At 45.7% G+C, this 19,453-nt stretch overlaps 1 protein-coding gene across 1 annotated transcript in view; it reads right to left on the bottom strand.

Moving 5' to 3' along the window:
• Positions 1 to 19,453, bottom strand: part of parp3 (poly (ADP-ribose) polymerase family, member 3) — a 37,384-nt gene that overhangs the window by 6,415 nt on the left and 11,516 nt on the right. Inside the window, exons 2-7 of the mRNA XM_073072559.1 lie at positions 13,494 to 13,672; positions 9,352 to 9,477; positions 7,167 to 7,352; positions 5,629 to 5,761; positions 2,648 to 2,871; positions 536 to 691 (exon numbers count right to left, since the gene is read on the bottom strand). Of these exons, the coding sequence (XP_072928660.1) occupies positions 536 to 691; positions 2,648 to 2,871; positions 5,629 to 5,761; positions 7,167 to 7,352; positions 9,352 to 9,477; positions 13,494 to 13,670 (1,002 nt within the window). The 5' untranslated portion in view covers positions 13,671 to 13,672. The remainder of the gene's footprint in view (positions 1 to 535; positions 692 to 2,647; positions 2,872 to 5,628; positions 5,762 to 7,166; positions 7,353 to 9,351; positions 9,478 to 13,493; positions 13,673 to 19,453) is intronic.

A 19,453-nucleotide genomic window follows, 5' to 3' on the forward strand; every position in this document is an offset into this window, starting at 1 on the left:
GGGAGAGTATGAGTGGAGGAGGAGAGAGGCAAGTCTGCATGACCTCATATCACTACCTGTCCCCAAAACCTCTACTCTCAACATTAAACCTCCTCCCAACATTGGAGACGAGCTTTGGACTTGCAGACATTCTTTGCTTCATCCCTCCCCCTCTAGGTTTCACCTATCTCCTGGTGTTTCTCTCTCCCCTCCCCCCATCTTTCAAATCTACTCTTCAGCATTTTTCCCTCCAGTCCTGCTGAAGGGTTTCAGCCTGAAACGTCGACTTTACTTTTTTCCATAGATGCTGCCTGACCTGCTGAGTCCCTGCAGCATTTTGTGTGTGCCGCTTGGATTTCCAGCGTCCGCAAATTTTCTCGTGTTGCGATTCTACGAAAACTTCCTTGAATATACCCAGCAAGGGTAATTCTTGGGGTGAAAGTGAGTAGTGATTTTGAAGGGGACAGGGAGGAATGATAATTTCGGAGGGAGAGGTGGGATTATTTTTGCAGGGAACAGGCAGCTCTCCAGATGGAGGATGATGTCCTGGTTTTACCTTGAAATCATTAGTAGTCTGGGACAGGTGAGTGAGCTGGCATTTCAGCAGATTGTAATCTTCATCCAGGGGGTTTGGCACCTCAACGTCTTCTGTCTTCTGCTTCTGCTCCTTTTCTGCTTGGAGACTCTGTGCAAGTTCAATATCTGCAAGCACCTGGGGAGGATTTGATAACATTTTACAAATTAACACATGCTCTTGACTCTTTAGAAATCCTCACTGTGTTTAGCTTTTCCTTCTGCAGCCCCTCCCGACAGCACTGCCTCATTCTGGCTCTGAGACAAGAATGGCAGCTTAAATGACAACTCAGCATGCCAAGACCCACAGGTCACAAAGGACCACACAGCCATAGAGAAGTGCAGGACAAAAACAGAGTTTTTGGCAGAAATCCTACACACGAATCTCACATTCCCATCACCTTCACCCAGATTAGCAATTTACAGAGGGCAATTAACCCATCGATTTGCATGTTTGTGGAACATGGGAAGAAGCCCTTGCTGTCACAGAGAAAATGTGAAACGTCCACACAAACAGCAACTGAAATAAGGGTTGATCCCACATCTCTGGTGCGGTGAGGCACCCTGCTGCTCTAATTGTGGAGATGAACCATCTCCTGTCGCTATGAACACATCTTAACATCAACGAATTTGATTGGTGCTACTGTGGCTAGAAACAGTCCCTAGACAGAACTGGGGCCCTCCGGATTGTCTGGCTCAGTCATACATAGACGGGGTATTTACGATTAAAGGAGGCTGCCTTTCTCCATCTTGTGATTTCCAATTTCACAACCCAATCACGAGTTAATTTCTCGAGTATCACCCAGACTGAGTGAAAACCAAAGTCATATCTGAGGTCATAAGATGGATTCTGCTTTCATTATTGTCGTGGCTGCTCTGAGATAGATCATACAGTATCTATTGACTGTAACACACTCAGAATGCCGGTGGATCTCAGGCAGCCATCTAGGGAGACATTTCATGCAGCGACCCTTCATTAGGACTAATGAAGGATCTTGGCCTGGCCCAAAATGAGTGAAAATAGTGACATTCACAAGAAACACAGAAACAGAGAAACATTCAGATGGATATAGATCGTGTGTGTGCAGACAGGATTATCATAACCATGATTAGTTCCGAAGGGCGTGTTCCCATGTTCTATACTCTTACGTTTCATACCTCATAAATGACTCTGTTCTCTATACCTGCCTCATTGATTGGTGTCTCTTGAATTGCTATCATATCAGTGGGGAAAGGACACAGTTGCACAACGTTGTTCAAACAGTTGCTAGGTAATCTTATACTCAGCAGGGTTGAATGGACAGATGGGGAGTGTGCATTATCATTGAGAGATATAATGAAACAGTGGCTAGATGATAGTTGAGAGAGAATGGAGGTGAAATTTAATTTGAGATGAACTAATGGAATTGTTAGAGCCAATATCCAAGCACCCTGAAGGGCACCACTTGTAATAAACTTGATTGCCAACATGTAATATTGTCTTGCACGACTATGATGGCTCCAATGAAGAGTCTTTAATCTGAAATATTAACTCTGCTTCTTGCTCCACATATGCACCCAGACTTTCCAGTATTTTCTGTTTTTGACAGTGTAACCACACTGATGTACTTTGGCAGAACAGTAAAACTACAATATTCCAGCACCTCACACAAAATGCTGGTGGAACACAGCAGGCCAGGCAGCATCTATAGGAGAAGTACTGTCGACATTTCGGGCCGAGACCCTTCGTCAGCACCTGCGTGGCCTTGGTAGTACTAGACTAGCAGATTTTGTAGACTCTTATTACTACTACTAAATTTATATTATATCATGTCATCAGCAATATAATAAAATTTTCACAAACCCCGTGAGTTTAAATGGAGTAGGAAATCTGCAGGTGTTCCACCCGTGTTTCTGAACCCTGGTGTGCAGATCCCACCCAGTCCACAGACTGCATCCCAAATTAACAAGTGAGCCAGATGTCAGATGGCAGGATTTCTACACAACCAGATGCCAGATTATCAGAGTTTTACTGTGCTCAGTGTCCAGACTGACAAACCCCAGCAGTGTCTCATCAAAGCGAGGCAAAGTCTGATTTATTTTGCGTGACACTCACCAGCAGCATGTCTTTTTTGGCTTGGAGCACCTCTGCAGTATTAATCACAGGGGGTCGATTACGTCCAAAGTAATGAGGAATAATGGTGTAGAACTTTGAGGACAACTCTTCCAGCCGTTTTGCATTGTTGGGGCTCTTCAAGGCCTCTTCCAATTCATCCAATGCATCGAACCCCTTGGCAATTTGCTGTTTACTCAGCTTCCCAAGAGGCATCTTCTTCAAATCTGGTAGGGCAGTAATGAACAGAGTCACTGCCACAGTAGAGCAGCCTTTTTGTTCTCGTCCTGAAAATCTGTGCCAGGATCTACTTCAACTGATATCTCGATACAAAACTTCACCATCAGTAAAACAGTGTGCCACAAAGAAACCTTAATACACATGCTTGCAAAAAACACATAGGACTCTACCTAAAATATTCTTCCCATCTCAAATAGATTTATTTGTTGCATGTGCATGAAAACAGATAGTGAAATGTGTTATTTGAGTCAAATAATGGGAGTGAGGATTATGTTGCCACACTTCTGGTATCCAACACACCATGTCCACTTTTCACTCACCCTATTTGGAATAGAAAAACAAAACCTACAGCACAATACAGGCCCTTCAGCCCACAGAGTTGTGCCAAACAAGTCCCTACCTTAGAAATTTCTAGGCTTACCTATAGCCCTCTATTTTTCTAAGCTCCATGTACCTATCCAAAAGTCTCTTAAAAGACCCTATCGTATCCGCCTCCACCACCTTTGCTGGCAGCCCATTCCACGCATTCACCACTCTGAGTAAAAAAAAAACTTACCCCTGACATCTCCTCTGTACCTACTCCCCAGCACCTTAAACCTGTGTCCTCTTGTGGCAACTATTTCAGCCCTGGGAAAAAGCCTCTGACTATCCACATGATCAATGCTTCTTAACATCTTATACACCTCTATCAGGTCACCTCTCATCCTCCGTCACTCCAAGGAGAAAAGGTCGAGTTCACTCAACCTATCCTGATAAGGCATGCTCCCCAATCCAGGCAACATCCTTGTAAATCTCCTCTGCACCCTTTCTATGGCTTCCACATCCTTCCTGTAGTGAGGCGACCAGAACTGAGCACAGTACTCCAAGTGGGGTCTGACCAGGGTCCTATATAGCTTATATATTATTTCTCAGCTCCTAAATTCAATTCTATGATTGATGAAAGCCAATACACCGTACGTCTTCTTAACCACAGAGTCAACCTGAACTTTGAGCATCCTATGAACTTGGACCCCAAGATCCCTCTGATCCTCCACACTGCCAAGAGTCTTACCATTAATACTATATTCTGCCATCATATTTGACCTACCAAAATGAACCACCTCACACTTATCTGGGTTGAACTCCATCTGCCACTTCTCAGCCCAGTTTTGCATCCTATCAATGTCCCGCTGTAATCTCTGACAGCCCTCCACACAACACCTCCAATCTTAGTGTCATCAGCAAACTTACTAACCCATCCCTCCACTTCCTCATCCAGGTCAATTATAAAAATCACAAAGAGTAAGGTTCCCAGAACAGATCCCTCAGGCACTCCACTGGTCACCGAGCTCCATGCAGAATATGACTCGTCTACAACTGCTCTTTGCCTTCTGTGGGCAAGCCAGTTCTGGATCCACAAAGCAAGGTGCCCTTGGATCCCATGCCTCTTTACTTGTGAAATGTGGCAGGAAACCTAAGCAGCCACAGGGAAAACATGCAAACTCTTTCTCGACAGCAGTGGGAATTGACCCTCGATCTTACAAACAGTGCTGTAGAGCATTGTGCTAACTGCTGCACTGCTGGGTCACCTCAGTACAGAGGAGCCAAATGGACTGTTCACACAGATGGGATTACTTCCCCTTATTAAACAGGATCCTCTAGGGTACCACGACTCAGTTTTGTAATGTAAGAAACATAACCAGAGGTAGGCAATGCAGTCCTTGCACCAACCAATACAGTAATGACTATTCACTTACCACATGTCCCAGTCCCAGCATCCTCCAATAACCCCGATGTCTTCTAGTCTAAAAAATCTACCTGCTTCACAACATATTAACTCAAGAGCCAGAACATCTGTACTATCAAATTCCAAAGATTTATAACCCCCAACATAAAGGTTACTGTATCCTTCAGACACAAATAAGGCACTTTTTCATTTATCTTTCAGTTGTACCCCAAACTCCTTCTAACATACCTGTCACTTTCCTCATTGCTTCTAGCTTTCCCTCTCCTGATTCGTGAATCAGTACTTGATTCATCTTGCAGTGAAATTTGCAGTTCTCACTCTAAGCCAAAAAAATACTGGGCCTACTCTTGATGGTTTTGGTCCCAATCCCCAAGCTTCATACCACTTCCCACTGAAATGTGACTTTGGGAAGTACAGGCAACTCCTGGGTTACAGTTGCTTAGGCTACATAATTTATTTTTACAGAATTCACGAATCCTTCCCCAAAAGTATGGGGTCTGGAATAATATTTACTATACTGAATTCAGTGAAAAAGTAGTACAATTTTCTTTTTTTTCAGTTTGCATTTCTTTATGCATGTGCAGCTTCATTGTAGATGGAGTTAATAGAGGGGAGGTGCTTTGCAAGATGGACTGAACCACATTCACAATACTGCAAATCCTTGCCCTTGCTGGGCAGAGCAGTTACCAGACTGGGCTGCGATGCATCCTGATAGGCTGCTCTCTACGATGCAGCTGTGAAAAGTAGCAGGAGTCATCAGAGGCATGCCAAATTTCCTGTGGCAGAAGCTAAGGGCTGGAGTAACATTACATTTATTCTTAGACAAAGCAGAACCTCAAAAAGGGGGTAAGCATCCATAAATTTAAAGCAGGAAGTGGAGAGAATGCTGAGACACAAGCATAACACTGCAAGACCATGGGTGCACCTTTCCCTGAAGTTCAGTGGCCTGATTCATTGGTCCGTGACAGGCACATACACATAGCCCTGATCCCCGCCTCCCAGTGAATGTGAAACTTACCAAGATTCATTGTTTCCATCTGCTCCTTGAACATATCGTGGCTGAAGATCAATTTGATCAGCTGCTGGGTGTTTTTATCTAAAGTGCTTGGTTGGACTTTCTTACGCACACTATTTCCATCCACTACATCATTCTGCAATCAGAGAAGACCTGGCATTAGGATTCTTCCATGGTGATATCTAGCACACTCCCAACATCCATCTTGTAGGATCGAAAGGAAGCACAGTAGTGTCGAGGTGGCACAGTCGCACAGCTTCAGATCAGGATTCAGTTCCTGCCACTGTCTAAGGTATTTGTACACGATCCCTGTGACCGCTTGGGTTTCCTCCCACGTTCCAAAGGTGTACAATTTTGGGTTAGAAAGTTGTGGGCATGCTACATTGGCACCAACATGACAACACTTGCAGGCTGACTCCAGCACATCTCAAACTGTGTTGGTCATTGACACAAGCAACACGTTTCACTAATGTATGTGTGATGTATGTGTGACAAAGCTAATCTTTAATCTTTTAATCTCTTTAAAGGCAAATTCTGCCATGCTATACTGTGGTAAATTATGCCTTTCATTTGCAATCTTGAACCTTCTCTCCTTCACGCCACTTTATAACATTATATCGTTCCTTTCTCTCCAAACATCCGTGCCTTGGTTATTCTTAAACTTCCAGCTCACTCTGCTGAAACGGAGGTTCTGTGCACCAACTCTTATTCAATCCAATCCTTTCCAGGGATATCACTCTGCCTACAATGAACAAACCTTTTACTATGCCATGAACCCCTACCATTAACAGAGGTGTTCATGGACCCTAGGCTTGGGAACCCTTGTGCAAGAGGAACTCAGCAGGAATCTGTGAGGGAGAAAGAACTGTTGATGTTTTAGGTTGAATCCTGATAAAAAGTTTTGACCCACACAGACAGTTCCTTTCCACCCATAGACTCTGCTTGACTGCTGAGTTCCTACAGCTGATTTTTTATTGCTCCAGATTTCAATATATGCAGTCTCTTGTGTTCCACATCTTCTTTTCATTCATCTCCTGTCTCTGCAGCTTTGGCCCTCCTTTGCTTCCTTCAGCACTGTCTCCAATTAAAAAAAAGCAGGGATTTATCTTTGTGCAGATGTGGTATAGTGATCCATTCCACAATATTACTGACCTGGCTTTTCACATGGAAATTGACAAAAGCCTTCCATTACGTTCATATAGGCATTCCCTGGAGTTACGGACACCCATCCTCATGAGTGAACTCCAATATTATTAATAAATTCAGAAGTCCAAGGTACATACAAACATTCATTCCTATGAAGGGCCAAACTAGTTTCCTTCCTTTCTCTCTCTCCAGTTTTACTAATTGCCCATTCTTATCATTCTGCACAGTTACCATTGAGTAATTTTGGTGTATTTTTTGACAAGGACAAAGTTGACTTAGCAAATGTCTGTAATGACACACATCACCCTAGCCTGGCCTGTAGTCTCACTTCCCCAACGCTGCTTTTATAAGTCAAACCAAACAAAAATACATCTGAACTTATCACAATTACCCACCTTCATGACTGTTGCTTCCTCATAGCCCTGCTGAACTTCAATCATGGTATATTTTCCAGGATGCGCAGTGAAGGAATCTCGCTTCGCCCAGTCATTCTTTGTCTTATCTTTGAACTTTTTTTCAAATTCCTTCACAGCTTTGTTCAGGTCAAGTGGAGGACTCAGATTGTTTTGCCCAGTTTCTCCCTAATCAACAGAGAGGCAGGAGGAGGAGGAGGGGTATCAGGGAGGGCCAATCCAGAGAACAGAGGCAAGAGTGTAACTGAGCAATCGTACAAATCATTTACAACATCTTCTGTTAAAAGGAATCTTTAAATCTTACTTTCAAGCTAGTAGTTGTGTGAATGGGAGCATATGGGAAGTATTAAATGTTAAATTCATGGGGGGGGGGGACATATATTTTACACCCTCTCAGACTGTAATCAGACATCCCCCCTTCTCCTTCCTCATCAATCTTCCATTCAGCAAACTTGGGAAGTGAGGGTCAGATACTTCAAGATTGTTTACTGTCATTTCCCATACATGAATGTAAAGGAGAAAAAAATAATTGCTACTACAGATACGACACAGCACAAAAAACACACTAGGATAAAGGACACAATAAATATAAATACAGTACATAAGATATCTTGTATACGTGGATTGATGGCATGTACATAAAGTGACATTCAGCACAGGACTGTGTGTACATAAGGTGACTGGTAGGGTAGTGGAGGTGGAGTTGTGAAGGGGTAGGTTAGTGGGTGGAGGTGTTGATCAACCTTACTGCTTGGGGAAAGTTGCTGTTTTTTGAGCTTAGTGCTCCTGGTGTGCATGCTACGTAGCCTCCTCCCAACGGGTATGGGACAAACAGTCCATGAGCAGAGTGGCTGGGGTCCTTTTCAATTTTGCTGGCCTGTTACAGGCACCTTTCAGTACGTAGGTCCTTGATGGCTGGTAGACTAGTGCTGGTGATGGGTTGGGCTTTGATATAAACCCTTAATGTCCGCTGCAGTGTGGTTTCCATACCACGTAGTTACACAGCACGTTGGGATACTCTCTACTGCACAACTGTAGGAGGTCATGAGTACTGAGGTGCAGAGAACAGCTTCCTTCAGATACACTGGTGAGCTTTTTTGATCGTGTAGATATGCTCTGGGACCATGAGAGCTTGTGCGAGATACGCAATGCCAGGAATTTGAAAATGGGTGCAGTTTCCACTGCTGTAAAGGTGGGTGTGAGTTCTCCTGAAGGGGTAGTAGTGTGGGTGTCACTGGCCTCAGTGCCTGGGAGGGGCAGCCCATGAGGCTTCCACTGTGTTAAAGGCTAGAAATCAGCCCTTTCACAGCTGTTCCATAGCCCCAAACTCACCCCTTGTAAAACCACTCCCCTCCCAACTACCAACTCTTTCTCACATTCACATCTCAAGCCCAAGTAGTATCCCTTCCATCCCTCCCCCATCACATCACATCTCCCCTCCACATCAGTGGCCTCTTCTCATGATCACACACCACCAAGCACACCCCCCTGACAGCAATTAGCCCATTCTTCAGAACCAACTCCCCCCTCACACCATCGACTTCTTCATGCTATCCCACCCCAAATCTTGCCCCTTGAAGTATCTGCCCCACTCCCCACAATCCCCTCCCCAACCATCAGCCTCTTCTCACCATCCCACACTTCCAAGCCTACCCCTACAGTACCTCCCATAACTGCCTTTACCACCAATTCCCTCTCCTCATCCCACACCAAGCTTACCCCACTAATTCACTCCTGCAACAATCCACCTCTTCCAATCCACCAATCTAGGCCACTGTAACACCTCCAATACCACCACTCCACCACTCACCACTATACTACCATCCTCCATGCTCCTTCCTCACCCCTCCAAAGCACTCTCCCATGAACCTCAAATGATCCCTGATCCATATGCCTAAACTCACCAGCCCACCATCTTCCCCCGCACAGCAACGACACCCCCTTCCAGCCAAGATTGAGCTGTGACACTGACACCACCATCAACTTGATTCCTGTACATTACAACTTCAAGGAGGGAGAGGGGAGAGGGGGGAGGGGGACTGGGTGTCGTGACTGATCTTGATCCATCAGAACCATATTTGATCCATGCCGGTGGGGTTGGGCTGCAGACAGACATTAGAAGCACAAGGGTGGGGGCCTGGGCACTGGAGAAGACTCTGAAACTCACCACCCGGCCCCAGCGGGTCCAACAGTAGTACGAGTCGTCTTGTTCAATCAGCTGGATGATATAGAACTTGTTGTTGTTGTTTCCGATGTTGGTTTGATTCAGCATGCAGTCATAGTCCTCGTAAACCTGCAACAAAAAGCATCACACACTCTGGAGCTTTTCAAAGATTTTAGGTTCCCTGATCCCTATCATCTCATTTTTACTATGGATGTCCAATCCCTGTACATCTCCATTCCCCACCAGGACGGCCTCAAAGCCCTCTGTTTTCTTCTGGACACCAGACCTCACCAGTTCCCCTCTACCACCACTCTCCTCCGCCTAGTGGAACTTATCCAGATTCTAAATAATTTCCCCTTTGGCTCCTCCCACTTCCTTCAAACAAACTGGGTAGCCATAGGTACTCGCATGGGTCCCAGCTATGGCTGCTTGTTTGTCGGCTACGTGGAACAGTCTATGTTCCAAGCAGACACTGGTGTCACTCCATAACTTTTCCTGCGCTTCATCAAAGACTGCATTGGTCGTTGACTTCATCCACTTTGCCTCCACCTTCCACCCTGCCCTCAGATTTACACATCTCTCTCCATTTCCAACACCTCCCTCCCCTTTCTCAATCTTACTGTCTCCATCTCCATCCACTGATGTCTATTATAAATCCACGGACTCTCGGCTACCTGGATTATACCTCTTCCCACCCTGTTACTTTGTAAAAACACCATCCCCTTCTCTTAATTCCTCCGCCTCTGCCACATCTGCTCTCAGAAAAAGGCTTTTTCATTCTAGAACGAAGGAGATGTCCTCTTTTTTCCTATTCGGGGTTCCCTTTTACCCATTCTCTTCTCATTACCTGCCCATCACTTCCTTCTGTTGCCCCTCCCCCCCTTTCTCCCATGGCCCACTCTCCCCCTAACAGATTCCTTTTCTTCAGCCCTTTACCTTTTCCACCTCTCAACTTCCAGCTTCTCACTTCATCCTCTCCTCCCCACCCTCTTTCCTTTCACCTGCTTTCACCTATCACAAGTCACCTTGTACTCCCTCCTCTCCCCCACCTTCTTATTCTAGCTTCCCTCCCCCCTTCCTTTCCAGTCCAGTCCTCAGCCCAAAATGTCAACTGTCTATTCCTCTCCATAGATGCTGCCTGATCTGCTGAGTTCCTCCAGCATTTTGTGTGTATGTTGCAACAAAAACAGCCAAGCAGTCTGGACCATCACGAGCAAGCCCACTCTCCACAGACCGGGTACATTTTTGTGCTGGGATCCTGTGCTCTGTGGCCTTGGGCAAGGTGGCAAACTACAAAGTAATTCATGTGCTGTACACCAGCCCAAGCCACACGTTATTCCTTAATTTTTTTTCCGCAACTTATCAGATCGAGCAACCTTCTACTGGTCTCTTACCCTTCCTTGCCTTTCTCTAAAATGCAGAGCTTCAGTCTGTCTGGATTCCAGGCACTGCTGCTCTGTGGGTGAAGGCATGTTTCCTAAATTCACTTCTGATCATTCCACCCATGAATTTAAATCTACACCCCTAATTTCCAGCTTCCTTGTTAAAGGAAATTATTAACTATTCAACCTTTTATAAATTTGTATACCTCACTTAAATCTTTACTGAGCCTCCTGTCCTGTTTCCAGACACTCGACTGGGATCTGCACAATCTGGTCCCCTTTAAACAATAATGTCCCTTTCTTGTGGGGTGTTTGCTATTTCTTGTTATTTCCATAAATTGCTTTTCCATTCCTTCTTATGCCTCCCCATCATGTAATCAATGATTATAATAATTTTACCACAGAAAGCCAAAGAGAGATATTCATTCTCACCATGATTGTCCAGTGCCTGTACACTTATAACCCCATCAAGAAGGCTTTAAAGCTCCCAGCTTCTTTCTCAACAGAAGATCCAACCAATTCCTCTCCACCACCACCCTCAACAATGTCTTCATCTCCTTTCACTTTCTCTAAACTCAAAGGGGTAGTCATGGTTCAAAGGTTCAGTTTAATATCAGCAAATGTATATTGTACAACTCTTTACAGACATCCATGAAACAGAAAAAACCCAAAGGATAAATGACAGAAATATTAGAACCCCAAAGCTCACTTCCCCCTCCCACACACAAGTGGTATCAAAAGCATCAACCCTTACCCTCCCCCTAATTGTCACAACAAGAGCACCAACCACCTCCCTCCCTCCACCATGCAAGCATTAGCAAAGCCCTTAAAGAAGCCATAATCTAGAATCCATCAAAAAAACTGCAGCCCATCCCAACACTGCGGTCGGTATCTCTCACTGGCGAGGGAGAAAGAGCTAGATTCTGCGGTGAACGAGAGTGGGAGGCCAGCAGCTCTCTTGTTTCAATGCTACATTCTTCTGCATTGCTTCTCCAAGTCCCCCGACTTGAGGGGGGAAGGGGGACCTCTTCCGACAGCAGTGCACACTGCCTGCTCTCTCGATGTTTCAGTCTCCTGCTAACTCTGGCTCCAGCCTTTCCTTCCATCATTTTGGAATGTCGCTCTCCCCATTTCTTTCCAGTCCAGATGCAGGGTCTCAGACCCAGAACTTCAGCTCCCTCGACAAATGCTGCCCGACCAGCAGAGTTCTTCCAGCAGTTTGCGTGCCTGTCCTCTTAAGAGTCCCAACTGTTCACCCCATCAGGCCTTTTGTAGGTTAGATTAGATTGAATTAGTTCAGTTTCATTTGTCACATGTGCTTGAAGCATACAGTGAAGTGTATTGCTGGCATCAAATCAACTCAGTGAGCCCACACATGTCCAAAACTCACTAACCCTGACCTGTAGTCTGGAATGTAGGAAGAAACCGGAACACGTGAAGGGAAAATGTTCAAACTTCTTCCAGACAGCAATGGGAATCGAACCCCGATCATACAGTTGGCTGCTCTAAAGTGTGGCGCCCCCAACATTTTGTAACGTTACCGACGACAATTAAAGTATGGCTCAGGCATCTTGGTTAAAAAGTTTCAAGATTTCAAGGCCTTAGTGCAGAAAGTGATCATCATTTCATTTGCTGCTCATCACTGATACCGCCAATACTTGTCACCTCACAGTCCAGGTTGAAGGAGCCTGGCTGACTCGCAAGTCGGAACTGTGCTGCTACAGATGGGATTGGGTTTGCTTCCCATGCTCTCACAGCCTTTACAGTTTTTACTGCTGTGGAGGTGTGCTGAACTACATATACCTGTCTGGACACGCCCCTCTGCTGACTGCTCCTGTGGCTCCTCCCACAGACCCCTGTATAAAGGCGATTGGAGGTACTGCTCCTTCCTCAGTCTCCAGGATGTTGTGTGGTCATTTCTTGCAGCTAATAAAAGCCTGTCTTTTGCCTCCCGTCTCCGAGAGTTATTGATGGTGCTTCAGGAGGTGAGCGCTGGAAGAGCAACAACGATTCAGAGGGCAGTAGCAACAGGAAAAGGAGATAGAGATAGGAGAAGCTACTTTTGAATAATTTGGTGCTTCATTTCCAATATGAAAGGAGATCCATGGTTAAAATGTGTTTCTACTGTCTTGTGTTGGATGAGCCTGGTGTAGGATGGGGCTCATGTTCCGTGTTGTCAAAAGCAGAAGAGGTGGTGGAGCCTGAAAGTAAAGGGAGTTGGAGGGCCTGTTCCAGAACAGCAACAACCAATAAGGATGAGCTTTATTTGTCACATGTACATTGAAACATCAAAATATACAGTGAAATGCGTCACTTGTACAAAATCAAGTCAGTGAGGAGCCTGCAAGAGTTGCCATGATCCCAGGGCCAACATCGCCTGCCCACAACTTACTAACATGAATATCATTGGAATTTGGGAAGAAATAGGAGCAACTGAAAGAAACCCACAGGGTCACGGGCAGAACGTACAAACTCCTTTGAGGCAGTGATGGGAATTGAAGCTTAATCTGTAATCACTAACATAAGTAGGAGCAGGAGTAGGCCACCTGTCCAGCCTGCTCCACCATTCAATAAGATCATGGCTGGTCTGGCCATGGACATCTCCACCTACCTGTCTTTTCCACAAAGCCCTAAATTCCCCTATGATGCAAAAATCTATCCAACCATGTCTTAAATATATTTACTGAGGTGGCGTCCACTGCTTCAGCAGGCAGAGATGGATTCACTAGCACTGTAATAACACTACGACGACGCCCCACCTACCGCAGCCTGTGCTTCAACGCTCAGTGGACACTGCTCATCGATCTTGGCCTTGAGTTTCTCCTTTGGGGCGGCCTTCAGCGCAGTAACAGTCGACTTCAAGGAGGCCTCCTCTGGTTCTGTTTTGACCTTTTTGCCCTTGGTAGTGGCTGCTTGAGCGGATTTCCTCTTTGGTGGCATAGCTGCAAGAGGCAGAAAGGAAAGGTTACTGCCAGGGAATGAGGCAATAGTGGTGAGGGAGCAGGATGGGTTGGGGGGGCAGAGGAAGCAAGGTGAGGGGGGGGCAAGGCACAGAGGTGGGGGGCAGTTAAGTGTCTGTTCAATTTTGCTGGAGCCTTTGCTACATTTATAAGTTGTTTGTCACAGACCAGGCACAGTGAAATAGGTCAACTAGTGTACTGGCCTTCATCAATCATGGGATTGAGTTTAACAGCCGAGAGTAATGTTGCAGCTACGTAGGACCCTGGTCAGACCCCACTTGGAGTACTGTGCTCAGTTCTGGTTGCCTCACTACAGGAAGGATGTGGAAGCCATAGAAAGGGTGCAGAGGAGATTTACAAGGATGTTGCCTGGATTGGGGAGCATGCCTTATGAGAATAGGTTGAGTGAACTCGGCCTTTTCTCCTTGGAGCAACGAAGGATGAGAGGTGACCTGATAGAGGTGTACAAGATGATGAGAGGCATTGATCGTGTGGATAGTCAGAGGCTTTTTCCCAGAGCTGAAATGGCTGCCACAAGAGGCCACAGGTTTAAGGTGCTGGGGAGTAGGTACAGAGGAGATGTCAGGGTAAGTTTTTTACGCAGAGAATGGTGAGTGTGTGGAATGGGCTGCCGGTGATGGTGGTGGAGGCGGATACGATAGGGTATTTTAAGAGACTTTTGGATAGGTACATGGAGCTTAGAAAAACAGAGGGCTATGGGTAACCCTAGTAATTTCTAAGGTAAGGACATGTTCGGCACAGCTTTGTGGGCCGAAGGGCCTGTATTGTGCTATAGGTTTTCTATGTTTCTAACTTGGATCGCCAGTCTATGTGAAACCCATTGATAAGTAGCTTTTGTTGTAAAGATATGGTAGCAGCTGATTCCTTCAGTTCTGCATACTGGTTTTGTCTCCAGGATCCACAGGAGGCTGGTGGACTTGTTCTGGAGCAACAGGAGGCACTGGGTCTCTGCTGCGGTCCTGAGTCTTCCGATTGCGGAGGGCGGTCAGTCTCTGGTGTGTGTGCGCACACATCGCCTCAGGACCCTGCACAGGTACTGTACCTAATGACCACTCCCGAGATGGCATGCGCTGGCAACGCACTTTCTCCACTGGGTCACTACCTGCAGGAGGGCACGCGGCTTCCAGTGGCTTTGAGGTATTGGAGTATAAAAGTATAAATTTTGCTGTGTAACCAAAACTATGAAGTCAGTTTTGAAACCTGCTATTTGATATGCATGTACTCAATTTAGTAGGAGAATGAAATCTTAAGAATGTAGAAGACAATGGTGTGTTAATGAGAGGTAGCTAAGAGATGTAGATTAGAACATGATTAAGTCAATGGATAAAAACAATAGTGGCAAGATGTACGTGTGGTACGTGTGATACGCAACTATAGATCGATTACATATGCTAATGCAACTGGACCAGGAGATTGCTATAAACAATGCTGTGTCCGAGGATCGGTGGGCAATCAGCGACTAGCTCAATGACTGTCTCAGCTTTGATTTGCAAATTAAAGTTTAACCCTTCTTGAAGAATCTTCTGCGTCTCTTGGTCATCTGTGGGGCACGAGAAACCATGACAAAATTGGCGACAGCGGCAGGACCGGAAAGAGACCCGTGGAAAGGAGATGGCAGATTGGGGACGCTTCCCAGACCTCTAGGGACCCCCACAAGGCTAACAGAATTAAGGGTGCACCCAAACAAAAGGTAAGCGCTTTTTGCGACAATTTGAACTAAGAATTCTGTTGGCTTTGGGGAGGTCTTGGAGTCTCAGAAGTGTGGAACCACTGCCGAAGGGTCTCTCCGGTCCAAAGAACCTGGCAGAATTGGGGGTTAACAGAGGAGGCTCAGAGGATTGATCAAGAACACTGCAGTGAGGGTAAGTACAAATAAGTTAATAAGAAGTTAAGAAAAAGTCCACATGGTGTTGGTAAATCCCTGTGGGTACCGCTTCGTATGAAACGAAGGGCTGAACGGGCAGGGAAAGGAAAATAGAATAGAATTAGAGTAGAAAATCCTCGTGGATACCGCCTTAAGAGATAAGGGTCTGAACAGACGAGGTGCAAAGAGCAAGTTCTGTGGGTACCGCTCTGAATAGAGGTCTGCACGGGCAGAACAGAATAGACTAGGCATAGAATTAGAGTAAATAATATTATCCAGTAAACAAACTGTGAATCTCTGAAATACCTTAAAAAGAGAGAATAACATGACAGGTAAAGGAACGGCAGTAGAGGTTCTGAGCAAAAAATTCCCGTTAATTAAATATGAGATCACAAAAACTTCAGAAAAATGGGAAAAAAGAACCAAAAACCTGGTCACAAAGTGGCCAAGAGAAGGAACGTTTGATGTAAGTTTGTGCAAAGAAATGGAGGGACTAATTAAAAATTACAAACCAAAAGATAAATCTAAGAAAAGAGGGCAAAAAAGAGAACGAGAAATGGAAGTGCTAAAACTCTTCAGAACGGAGGGAGAAAGGCTGAGGAGGACAGGTAGAATATTGATTACAAGCGAGGAAGACACTAAGGTGCTGGAGAAACAGCCTGTTAGAGAGAGAGAAGGGTACAGTGAGAAGCTGGCTTCAGCTCCATACCCGGATGCGAAAGAAACAGAAAAGCCCCCTCCCTATAATGAGGAAGGAACCCCTAAGCAGTGCCCCCTGCTGACGGGAACAGTAAACATGCAGGGAGAAGAACAGGTTTGGGATAATGAGGAGGAAAAAAACAATACGAGAAGGAAAAAGTGGCGATATGGAAGGAGATACAGGCAGAAAGGATAAAGGTGGAACAGGCACAGAGAGAAATGGAAGAAGGGATTGAACGGATGAAATACTTGAGAGAGGAAAAGGAGTATGAGGAGTATCGGTTATACTATAGAAATAAACAGACCAGAAAGGAAAGTGGCTAATCAGGGCAGGAAGAGATGAGGCATTCAAGAGGAAGTGGAAAAAAGATAGGAGACGAGAGTCTTGGAGAAACACAAGAGAGAAGGGAATCAAGCACGAGTAAGGATCATGAGGAGTCCCTGCCACAGGTGTACAGACACGGACAGGAAGAAAGAGAAGGTGACTCATTGGAGGAGCAAGAGTTAAGTGGAGAGAGAGAGGATGTGAGAATTTGTGGGGAAGAGGTAGGAGGCAGAAGCCTAGAAGAGCAGAAGGAGGCGGTAGGGGAGCGACTTGCGGAAGTAGAGAGAGAGCTAGATAAGTTACTGAGAGGGGATTGCCAGAGAAGATGCGAAAAATACTCCAGGGGCCAACCAAGTATTGAATCAAGACAGAAAGGAAGGACTCCACAGGGAGACCGAGGGAAGAAGAGGACCCCGGAGAAATTTGTGTGGGAGGCAGTAAAGACATACCCTGAGACAGATGGGGAGTCAGGAGAGGAGGAGAGCCAGGGCAGGTGGGAAGAAGGAGGAAGAATGATGCCGTTGTTAGTAAAAGGATCAGGACAAGTGCAGTATATCCCTTGGGGATCCCAGGACCTAGAAGGGCTGAAAAACACTCTGCCCAATCTACATGAAGGAGCAGGGAAATAGATTAGAGCCTTTGAAGAGGAAATGGCGGGACGATTATTGGCTATGGGAGATTTGAAGGCACTATTGATAAGGTTGATGGGAACCTCCAAATTTAATGAACTAATGGAAATGGCTGGCATAGTAAACTCGAACGACCCAAGAACTGATGGAGACGGGTTTGACAGAGTGAGGCAGAGGGTATGGCAGGCCCTCAGAAAGCTTTATCCACCCAAAGTGGACCCCAAAGCCTTAAAAGGGGATCCACTGGGAGACACTGAAAACCCAGCAGCCTACGTAGAAAACCAGTTGAAAAGGTGGAGACTGGAGACTGAGCAAGAGGCGGAGAATAGCTTATTTATGACCTCACTGTTCCGACATAGCATTTTGGATGCAATGCCTCCACAAGTAAAATCCAAGCTGGAGGAAGTGGTTGGGCTGACGTCAATGACCCCACAAGAATTTAGAGACCACGTAGTCCATGCGGTTGAGAAATACCGGAAAGACAAACGAAGGTTGACTGAGCAGCAGGAAGAAGTGCAAAGAAAGTTAATACAAATGCAGCTCGAAGAACTCAAAAAGAAAGAAAAAGATGTTGCCAGCAACCACCGGTTCGAGTACAGCCATCGAACTGGACAAAGCACTGCTATATGGAGGGACCGATCATACTGTAAGACAAGGGCTGGAAAACCCCATGCCGATAATTGTCTTTGGGGGAACATTCCCACAAATGCCCTATCAGGAACAGACTAAATTCAAACAGCCCAGACAGGACTGGAAGTCCCAAGGAGGGGGACAGAGGAGCTATGGGCAGAGGGGACCAGTGAGGAAACAGGGGGAAAGAGAGGTAGAGAGATTGTGCTGGGAATGTAATCAGCCAGGTCACATGAGAAGAGATTGTCCGTTTACACTATGACCTGTCACACACCAACAGGAACCGATAAGAAGGGAACTAAAGTTTAGCCAAGGACCAGCCCCCACAAGCCCAAGCGGACCTGTGAACCCATATGCGAGGTATTAGGGGTGCCCCAAGAACTTGAGTGGGAAGGGACATTACCCAATGATAAAAAGGGAGGCAGATGAGGAACCCATTGTTCAGGTTATGTTAGAAGGGCAACTGACACCAATGATGATAGATACTGGAGCCACGTACACTTGTGTACAGCCACAGTATGCCCTTCACCTTCCCATGTCAGGAAAGTTTATTAAGACGGTAGGGTTCTCGGGGAAAACACAGTTGACACAGTGCATGGCTCTAGTGCGGTTGAGAATGGGAAATAAAGGAATTGTTTTGCCGGTGCTAGTATTTAAAGGAACTCCGATTAATTTGTTAGGCAGAGATGCCTTATTGAAATTGGAATTAAAATTAGAATGCACCAGAAATGGGCTGAGTGTGGAAAGAACAGGGGCTCAATTGATAGAGCGAGAAGACAAGAAGGCTAATGTCTTTTGGATAGGAGACATCGCAGATCAGATTCAGGAAACCTGGGAAAAATGGAAAAAGGGCGTGCAGGTTATATTACACAGGGCTGTAATGCCCAAATCTGAGCTACATTGTACAGTGATTTTTGACGAGACTCAGAACAGGGAGTTAGAGGAGAAATGGCACCTGGAGGTATGTACCCAACAGCACCTGGAAAGGGAGGCTGTGATAATTGGAAAGCAAGGGGCAGCTTTACAAGTTAAGTGGAACACCTTTTTAGAAAAATGGTACAAGATACCGGAGGCTGCGCCCCACGTAACGTTGTTGGTAAATAAGGGATATCAGTCTAAAGACTTAGGACCTTTAGTTAAGAGTGCTGAAACCGTAACAGTGTGGAGGAAAATCACGCCAGAGGTGTGGATATCAGAAGACAACAATTGCATTAAAATAATGGTAAGTGTAGATATGGTAGGGACAGTGAGAGAGGTCGAAATAACTCCCCAACCACACCTCCCCTTGCTGGGAAAGGAAAGAGGCCAGCAGAAAGATAAAAGGTTAGATGAGTTGCCATCTATTCTGTGGTCACAGCATGACACAGACGTAGGGAAAATAAAAACAGCTAGTCCGGTGGAAATAAAGCTGAAACGGGGAGCGATTCCACCCAGGAGACCACAATACCCTCTAAGACCAGAAGCAGAAGAGGGAATAGCATCGACAGTGCAGGGGTTGCTTGAAATAGGAGTGCTTAAAAGAACAATCAGTCCATGCAATAGATAGATAGATAGATAGATAGATAGATACTTTATTCATCCCCATGGGGAAATTC

This window comes from Hemitrygon akajei, chromosome 19 (genome assembly GCF_048418815.1).
Source record: "Hemitrygon akajei chromosome 19, sHemAka1.3, whole genome shotgun sequence".
Lineage (NCBI taxonomy): Eukaryota > Metazoa > Chordata > Chondrichthyes > Myliobatiformes > Dasyatidae > Hemitrygon > Hemitrygon akajei.